This window comes from Austrofundulus limnaeus, unplaced genomic scaffold (genome assembly GCF_001266775.1).
Source record: "Austrofundulus limnaeus strain Quisiro unplaced genomic scaffold, Austrofundulus_limnaeus-1.0 Scaffold1, whole genome shotgun sequence".
Lineage (NCBI taxonomy): Eukaryota > Metazoa > Chordata > Actinopteri > Cyprinodontiformes > Rivulidae > Austrofundulus > Austrofundulus limnaeus.
In genome coordinates, this window is record NW_013952403.1 from 9,748,668 (window position 1) to 9,758,557 (window position 9,890).

General features: G+C 41.7%; 1 protein-coding gene across 1 annotated transcript in view; it reads right to left on the bottom strand.

The window, feature by feature from the left end:
- Positions 1-9,890, bottom strand: part of septin8 (septin-8-A) — a gene marked incomplete at its 5' end in the record, with an annotated part of 14,823 nt that overhangs the window by 3,669 nt on the left and 1,264 nt on the right. Inside the window, 8 exon segments of the mRNA XM_014008891.1 lie at positions 941-1,131; positions 1,228-1,360; positions 3,631-3,799; positions 3,903-3,999; positions 5,187-5,348; positions 5,437-5,623; positions 7,729-7,924; positions 8,011-8,125. Coding sequence (XP_013864345.1) covers positions 941-1,131; positions 1,228-1,360; positions 3,631-3,799; positions 3,903-3,999; positions 5,187-5,348; positions 5,437-5,623; positions 7,729-7,924; positions 8,011-8,125 — 1,250 coding nt within the window.

Below are 9,890 nucleotides of genomic sequence, written 5' to 3' on the forward strand. Positions count from 1 at the left end.
CCCCCGGACCAACCACACACCCCGCCAACGGCCAGGAGCCCACCCCCAACCCACCACCTCCCAGGCCCCGGCAGCCACCCCATCCAGCGGGCCAACCACAGCAACCCGGAGCCCGACTCCGGGAGCCCGACTCCGGGAGCCCGAACGGCCCCAGGGAAGCCGGAGCGCCAGCCCCGCCTCCAGAGCCCCCCCAAGCACCACGTCCGCCCGCAGTCCAGGCCCCACCAGACAGTCATCCCCCACCCCCCGGGTCCCCATCCCCAGACGGCCAGCGGGGAACGGGGGAGTAAAACAAGTCTTAGGTAATAAATAATCTACTGATTATAACTCAGAATGAAATTGTAATAAAAATATTAACTGCAGCCCTGCTAGGTTAGAAATAAAAAATAACCTTCCTGTTTAAATAAAGCAAATCCTCCTGGGAGTTAAATATTACACCTAGGGGAGAAAAAAATAGGGGGGGCTCCATGTGGTTTGTCTGGGCATCAGCTGCGCTCCATGCAGCATGAGCATCAGTGAGACGAGTCAAATGTAAACAGACTGAGATAAACGTAAACAGCCCCTGACTGAGATGGGCTCTGGCAGGTCAGCCTGCGGAGACATAAGCGTCAGATTATGGCGTGCGAGCTGTGACCCCTCCTACAGTGTCTGGGCACGGCGTCCGTCTGTTTCATCAGTCTCTCAGATAAAAAAGACCTCTAGGAAAAATAACACCATCTCATTAATCTTCTCCTTGTCCTATCATGCCAAATTTAAGGAAATATATATATATATATATCGGATATTCTTTTATATTAACAGTTAGATGTGTTGAATTGACTTAAGTGTGCAGATAAAAGTGCTTTGTGTATACTGAGTGCATACCTGCATAAGCTCTATCAAATGACAGCATTTGATATTTCAGTTAGTACCGTTAAGTCAAAACAAAGAAACGACTCACTTCTTCTTGTCTTTGTCCTTCTTGAGCGGCTGCTGTGAACAGCCTTGCAGCGCGTGTCCCAGCAGAGTCTCTGCAGCCACCTTCCTCCTGTTGAAGGCGTTCATCTCCTCCTCCAGTTTTCGTCTCTTCTCCTCCAGATGTTTCTTCTCCTCGTGGTGAACACGTTTGAGCTGCTCGAACCTGTCATGCAGCTAAAGGTTGGCGAGGAGGAGGGTAGAAGGCATGGTAAAAAATAAAAAATAAAATAAAGCACCCAACATGTTCATTCCTAATCAACGAGTCCTCACCTCCTTCTCCTTTTCTTTCAGCTCGGCCTCCGTTTCTTTAACTTTGTTCACAAACATCTGCCTCATGGATTCCTCTTTGTGCTGCAGCTCTCTGAAGAACTCCTTCCTCTTGGCTTCATACGTCTCCTGGAGGCTGAAGATGGAAGGAAAGACATTAGGATCATGTCCTGGATGGGCACGACTTGGCAATAGGCGCAGCAGCCAGCTGTAATTTATGACTTTAACTAGATTATTTGACTAAAGGACAAAAGAGAACACAGAATAGGTATGTATTGAAACAGGACAATGCTTTTACAGAGGTATACATTTAAAAAATATATTGGCTTTAAAAACTTGTCAAAAGTGGTGGATTGTACAAATTGTGTTGTCCATGTTGATGTGCCGCTACAAATATTTTATTTTGAAACCATGGCATTTACTTACGGGTAATAACAAATAATGTTTTCTTTTTTGTGGAATTAATCTTAAGAGAAACAAGTTCAGGTGGGATTAAACCACATTGTGCTCGAGCAACATGTTATCATTAGGAAAGTATGAGTGGTTTTCTGATTATTACAATACATTATGGCGTTTTCTTAGCAAAAACATCTTAAAACATCACATGTAAACAGCCAAAATACAAGTCAGAGTCCCACCTCTAATCTCACCAACTGACCTTATTATTACTAATGCACAAGTGCAGTGTCAGTATTTTGCAATGCATTGTGGTCTAAATACTATACATCCATGCCTAGTTATAATATGTTTAAATAAACATAGTTTAGACAGTGTTCATCAACATCAATGCACAATGAGAATATTTTGATATCACAACAACGTAAAATACCAATAAAACTAATTTATAGTTATGTTGGTAAAAAAAGTCAACAGAAAAGCAGGTGTGAAGGACAAAAAGACTAGAGGTGAATGCTGACACTGAACACTGGAACAAGTTATAGATATATTTGAGTGCCTGATTTTATTGTTGGTAACTGTAAAKAGGTCAGTAACCAGGGGTGTTTTAACATTACGCTCCCAGTATTTAAGCTTTTCTATGCTTCACAGCTTGTTTCCTGTTTTAGGTGTAATCTCATGGCGGTGTTACAGCGCCACACACAGGCCTGGCATCATTACCACAGCAGAGGGCTTCAATGATGGGGTTGCAAAGGTACTACAGGGGTGTTGTGTCATTTCTTTTACATTGAAAAAATAAAACAGGGTCTTTAAACACACATCATCATGAAATCCAATATTTGATAAACAGAGGCATTACATAATGTATTTCAGTCAGAAAAGCTCACTGTGGCTGTGTCCAAAACAGCAGGCCGGGTCCTCCGAAGGCCAAATTCATCGGCCGCATACATCACAGCGCCGCGACGAAGACCGTCCAAAACCGAAGACTCCTCCGATGCGGCCAACAAATGCGTCCTTCCTTTGGCCCGAATCGAAGGACTGGTCTAATGGATCCTTCACGGCCCACCGTATCCCATAACGCACTGCGGCCCGACCAGAAAATTTTTCATGCTAGTAATGGCGTACGAAGCGAGAGAAAAGAATACGTTGTAAATAAAAATATGGTGATATAAAAATTAACATTTCCTAGCGGTTGTGTTTTTAATACATTTATCATTTGTATAGACGTGTTTTTAAATATTACTTTTGTCAGAAAAAAAGCGAAATAAACATGCACCTACATCGGGTCAATTAGTTCTTCAAATGTTGCCTTTAAGTTAATTTTATTGTTTTGTGATATTAATAATGCTAATATATTGATATTATTCTAATTTTGATCTAATTTTTGCTTCTGTTTAGCGTCATCACAGTTGCTAGGCCACATGACGTACGCCGGCGTAAGGAGGGGAGGCTAGACCGTCCAAATTCACAGCCTCTTTTTTTCCCYGTCTTCCCGGTCTACAAGGACCCGGCRCACCTAGACTAGGTCACAGCCGGTGATTCTGCTCCACTCACAGCCTGCGTCTCTCCATCAGTTTCGGGGGTCCCAGACTGAAAAACGTTGACGACCACTACACTACAGAGTTTTGGGTCGTTTTATGGGTTTCTGTTTTTGGTGAAGACTTGATTATTGGAAAAACTGTGTTTTCGTGTGGGCAAGATAAATAAGAGCTGTGCAGTGTTAGCTTTATTGCCCTGTAGCAAGGTTGAAACTCCCTCTCTGCAGGAAGTTTGCATGTTCTGCCTGAGCACATGTGGGTTTTCTCCACAGTCCAAAAACAAGCATGTTGGGTTAAAACGTGACTTGAAATTGTCACTCGTGTGTGCCATCTGGATTTTTTTGCATCTCTAAATAGATTTGTGATGGACTGGTGACGTGTTCACCATGAGCCAGAACCAGAACAAGTTGGGTAAAGGAAGTGGCTTGCTGAAGGCGGATGAGTCACATCCAGAGCGTGCCTGTAGTTTCACCTGAACGACTGGCTGTCAGGGTCCGTGTCCTTGAAGCCCATCTCTTCCAGCTTGCGGCGACGGTACAGCTCGTAGTGACGACAGTGTGTTTGCTCCCGGAGATCCTCCGTGTTCACACGCAGCAGCATCTCTCTCAGCTTCACCAGATCACAGTGGTCCTCGTTTTCCACTGGAAACAGAAAAGAAGCTGCAACTAGAAATCCACAGTGGTTTGACGAAAAACAAACCGACTAAACATCAGCACTACACACTCACGATGCTTTTTAACTCACCCTGTACTGTTCCCCAGGGGTACAGGCGTCCTTTCACCATCCTGTTCCCCACTTTTACATCCTCTGTGCTTCCAACCACAGCAAATGGGAGACAAGTCTGCAACACAGAGGATACAGATATTAGTAAAACGTCCAAACAGAAGGATGTTCGTCTCATTCTCAGACTTTAATTTAGTTTTGTATTCATCCTGGAATACATGTAACCCATGAATATTTATAGTTTTATAGTCTGAGTTTGGTGCGGAAAGAGAAACAACAAATCAACTTTAATTATCTAATTTGGTCAATAATTGAACTTTTTGTGAGGGTTTTCTTTTGATTTGTTGGACTGTGATGAAATGTATCCGTAAAACAAAATAAGTCACAAACTTGTTAGTGGAGAGTATGACATAAAAAAGCTTTCCAAATTAGATGTTTTTTTCATGTTAGGTTGTGTATGTTTTACAAATGCTACATAAAATATAATTTTTAAAAGTTCATTTGTGTTTCTAAAGGGATAATTTGTTATATAACATGTTTTTCAATAAAAATGYACAGATTGACAGATTGGCCCATGGGTTGGACCACGTTTTGTCCCTTGTGTCACAGAGTTTTACACCTGTCATAGCGAGATGCTCCCACCAGGGGGCAGTCTCTGTAATGTGTGGCACAGTCTGGTTTATCGGTTATTCTTGCTCATCAATGCCTCAGTATGAATACCCCCGAGTATTAGGGCCAGACTAAGAGTTTTTTTTTTTGTTTTTTTACAAGAATAAATACAATATTACCAGAATAAAGTCTCTGCATTAAAAGGAGGAGTGCTGAGCAGCTTGTGAAGTTATACTGGTATGATTTTTGCAAATAAGGAAATACTTAAAATTTTAACCCATCAGCATCAAATTATTATCAGTAGCAGGACTTTGAAGTGAATTTGCAAACGACTGTGGTTCTGATGACTACACATGGTACAACTGAGAAATGGTGGTTGCTGTCTATCAAAGATTTTTTTCTCATTAAAACTACTTTTTTCTCGTTAATTTTATGACTTTCTTCTGGTAATACTATGACTACATTATCATAATATTACAACTTTAATCTCGTTATTTTAACTTTGTCGTGGTAATATTATAACTTTATTCTTGTATGGTTTAATGCTCATAATGTTTGACTTTATTCTTTATATATTATGACTAAGTACATTCCCACACAATTATTTTTTGCATTATTTCGACTTTATTCTCATAATGAAAAAAAAATCTCTTAGTCTGGCCGTAACAGAAAAAATATTTCTGTGTGTCAGCTTACATTCATGGAGGAGTTGAGCTCTGCGACGTCCTCATCCTCCGTAGGGAACTGGTAAATCTGCACTCCGTAACTGAGCAGCTCGTTCATAATGTTCTTCTTTAAAATCTTCAGGTCGTTCTTGGACACGACGTCGGCCTTCGCGACGACGGGGATGACGTTCACCTGGACGGGGAGAACCCGTATCGTGAGCTGCTGGCACAAGGGGAACRGACGGGCAGCAAGTGGAACGGCTCCGGGGTCATTTCCTCACCTTGCTCTCCAGTTTCTTCATGGTGATGAGGTCCAGAGCCCTCAGGGAGTGGCCGGTGGGAGCGATGAAATACAGGCAGGCGTGGATTCTGGTGTCCTCGTAGCTGCAGAGGGAGCGGTGGATTTTCAGCTCCTCCTCGAGGTATTTCTCAAACTGGGCGTCGAGATGGTCGAGAATGGGCTTGTAGCTGTGAATAAAACAGCAAAAAAAAAAAGGCTTATTCATTAGATTTACAAACAGCTTATGAATCATGCTGGTGTCCTGGTTACAAGCTCTGCACTCGAGAATGCCAGATTCTTATACTTCCTGCAGAGAGACCCCTCAAATGGCTCTTGATTAAGATTTTCTTTCCTTTTTTTACTTTTTCAGTTTACATGCCAGACAGGCTGTCGATCCCTAAATTCAACAAGTCCACAGAAGAAGCCACCACTTATCTTAACATTTTAAACACAACTTTAAGTTTATTTATTAGCCGCAGACATCTTTCATCTGTTTGTGAAATTATGCATAATCTACAACATTGTGGACTTCCATAAAACTTGTAAGAAACTTTTGAARGGAGTGTGGTTAAGTAAAACATTAAACTAGCATTGGTTGAAGAAACGCCAGCTTTGCATGTTGAAGTTTTAAACAAAGGTTGTGTGTGATTTTTCACAGCTCAGAGTTTGCGTTGGGGATGACTCTCAGCCACTYCCGCACCAAATTATAGCTCAATACCTGTAAAGCTGTGAGGTTTACTGCCATTTTGGGGAGATGGATCAACTGTGGTGACCACCTTAAATCAAGATGACTCCAAAAATGAATCAGCTGCAGTCGTTCATTCGGTTATTATTTTCTGAGAGTTTCATTAAAACAAACCCAGTGGTTCACAAAATATTTCGCCAACAGCCAAACACACACAGAGACGTTTATATTCAGGTGATTAAAATTACTCAAATTTGGTTCAAACTCCTATTTTTTTACTAGTTTACGTCCTGATGCAWCTCAGTAATCCAAGTAGAAAAAAATCAAAAAGAAAAAAAATAAGTAGGTCCTCCGGACGGGTTTTCTTTAGTGAAACGTGGGGCACATGACCCTCTATGAACAATATAGATATATTGTTAGGCGATGGCCCTCTTTTGCATATGACTAACCTGTTTGTCCATGTTGAGGCAGTGCTTATAAGGCTGAGTTCACCTGAAACTCATAGACAGAAGAAGTCTCCTGGAGGAGAGACGCAACATTTCACTYAAGAAGAACCCGTCCAGAGGACCTACTTCTTATTTTTTATTTATCTTTTTTACTAGTTTATCATTTTTAGGCGGCATTCTGGCTCAGTGGACGCCTCACAGCAAGAAGGTCCTGGGTTCGATCTCCGGTTTGGACTTGGGGTCTTTCTGTGTGGAGTTTGCATGTTCTCGTGCTTGCATAGGTTTTCTCCGGGTACTCTGTTTACCCCACGGCTAAAAACATGTACGATGGGTTGCCTTCAGGCCCAGGCCGCCCTTGAAAAAGAGATCTGAGATCTGAACGAGACTTGCCTGATTAAATAATGGTAAATAAATACATGTCCTGATGCATCTCAGTAATCCAGGTAAAAAATCAAAAAGAAAACAATTATATAGGTCTTCTGGACGGGTTCTTCTCTAATGAAACGTTTCGGTCTGAGAGTTTCAGGCAAAATTCAGGCTTTTAAGCCCTGCCTCCATGTGACTGACACTCACATCACATGGCTATCGTTGACACCTAATTAACACTTATTGTTAACAGGGGGTGGAGTGATACTGGCAATCGCAGCACTGTAGGAGGGGGACAACTGAAAACGGAGGCCTCCACCTCTATTTAATGATGGACGGTCTTTCTTCACAAAAATGGCTTCTTTTACTCCTCTCTCAGAGGAGTAAAAGAAGAGAGAGGAGAGGAGTAAAAGAGAGAGGAGTAAAAGAAGCCATTTTTGTGAAGAAAGACCGTCCATCATTAAACAGAGGTAGAGGCCTCCGTTTTCAGTTGTCCCCCTCCTACAGTGCTGCGATTGCCAGTATCACTCCACCCCATGTTAACAATAAGTGTTAATTAGGTGTCAACGATAGCCATGTGATGTGAGTATCAGTCACATGGAGGCAGGGCTTAAAAGCCTGAATTTTGCCTGAAACTCTCAGACTGAAGAAGTCTCTTGGAGGAGAGACGAAACGTTTCATTAGAGAAGAACCCGTCCAGAAGACCTATACAATTTTTTTCTTTTTGTTAATAAATACAATGTTTACAATTTAAACAGATGGATACAAAGTGGAAAAGTTGGTAAAAGCTCTGTGCCTGTGCTCGTTGTTGACCTGGTCTCCAAACCCCAGGGTGTGCACCACAGTCAGCTTGAGTTTAACTGTGTTTTCCTGCAGCTCGTGCGTCTGCGAGTGGAGCTTCACTTCCTCCTCGTAGTGGCTGGCTTCCTCCATTTCGAACGTTCTGCCGAAAAGAGTGTTCATCAGCGTCGACTTGCCTATTCCTGTCTGACCTTGAATAAAAAGAAACCACAGAGGAGGTTTTTAAAAAAAACAATAAAACGAGACGGCGCGTTGCCGATCCGAAGTCCTAACGTACCGACGCAGAGGACGTTGAAGCAGAATCCTCGTGCGACTAGTTTGTTGACCAGCTGACAGGGGAGACTGTTGAAGCCCACATCACCGCTGAGCTCCAGGCTTCGCTTTTCTTCATTCTGAGGTCAAATTTTTTAGAAAAAAGATTATTTCTTAAATATCTTTTTTCATTAGTTGCTGTGTAAGAGTTAAGTATTTAACCTCTAGCTCCTCGGTCTGGTGAGAATCAAAATATTTTCTCCAAAGTGAGGTCAATCAAAGAGCTATCTACAACAGGTAAGATGTTAACAGTTCATCAACTTTCCACAGAACCCTGCTTTAAACAACTGAAGTTGCCACCTCACAAATGATTCATTTGAAGCTTAAAAGGACTTCTTTGCAAATGAGGTCATCTTTCTCTTCAGCTGAACTGCCAGATCTATAAAAAGGTTCCTAATGTCAAACTAAATTAATCAAGAACAGAAGCAAACYATCCTCTGAAATAAAAAACACCGGGGCACATCAGGGCTTCAGCGGTGTGACGGTGAAGGTTTTATGTGTTTGTGTGAAGGCAGAGAAGGTTTACGCCGCTTTTATTTAACAAATGGTGTTTACAGGACACCCCAGCTAATTGAAACATTAGACATAGACAAAAACATGTGCTTCAACTATAAAATCATTACTGTAAAAATACTGTAGACTGTTTTTATGGATTTTATGAATGCAAAATCGACTTTTTTGAGCTTGGTATCATTTTAAAATGTCATTCCCTCATCAAAAAACAAAAACAAAACAAAACACTGCTTTGACTCATTCATGCATGTTTGAGAAACCCACTGCCAAACAGAGCACCCCTCCCCTGAAGCATTGCTGTGGAGACSAGCTGAAGTGGGAGTGTTCGAAACAGTAAAGGTTGGTTTATACTTCGAGTCGCACATCTTGATCTTCCTTCTGCATGTTATTTTGTTTCAAATTATTATTTTTTTAAGCCTGTTGTTAAAAGAGCTAGACGAGCAGCTGGTTTGATCCTATTGAACGTGAACATGAAGCTCATGTTCACGTCTTTTTGTCATCACCATCGTTACGTTTTCCTCCGCGGACTTTTCACCATAACAACACTGATCGCTGAGTGAAAAAAAAAAAATCCAGCTATCATTATTGTTGTATATGAGCTGTGGGAGGGCAGAGGGAGGAATAATGATCATTTACGGCCCGCCACGTCTTCAGCCCATTTATACTCGGTCAGGAAAGACATCAGATATTTTTTTTGTCACTCAGCTGAATCTCTCCCTCCATGAAGCAGCTCTGTTGTCTTCAATCAACATTTTCAGTTTCAGGCTGAGTCATTTCTACATTTTCTTCTCTGTCAACGCATTCTGGTTTCATTTAGATGGGCTGAACGTCACACATTGTCCAAAATTAACTTTAAAACTGGATAGAGCTCGCAGCGTCGCACCTGTCCTAGCAAACGTCATCATTTACATGGTATGCTTTGTGGTGTAAATAACATGATGCTGTTTGTGTGACAATATATATTTTTTAAAAATTATACGTTATTGTCACAGTCTTTGTTTTATAGTAGCTAGAAGTAAATGTTTATCAAAGAATGTCTAAAGTTACAACTAATCTGAGCTCTCTTTAAAGGCACAGTGTGAAGGATTTGTTGTTTTCAGCGACATCTAGTGGTTGAATCATCCTCCCTGGTCCTCCCCCCACCCCCACCCCCGCTTCCAAAAGACAAAGTAGTTGCTACGATGTCTCTCAGGTGTCAAAAACCTTTAATAATTCCAACCGCGATGTCTACCAGCAGCTTCAGGGCTAGTGATGTTTCAAGTGGTAAGATTATGAGCTAATATGAGCTTTAATAAGTAAAATTATCCCAGCTACAATGACAGACAACAAATA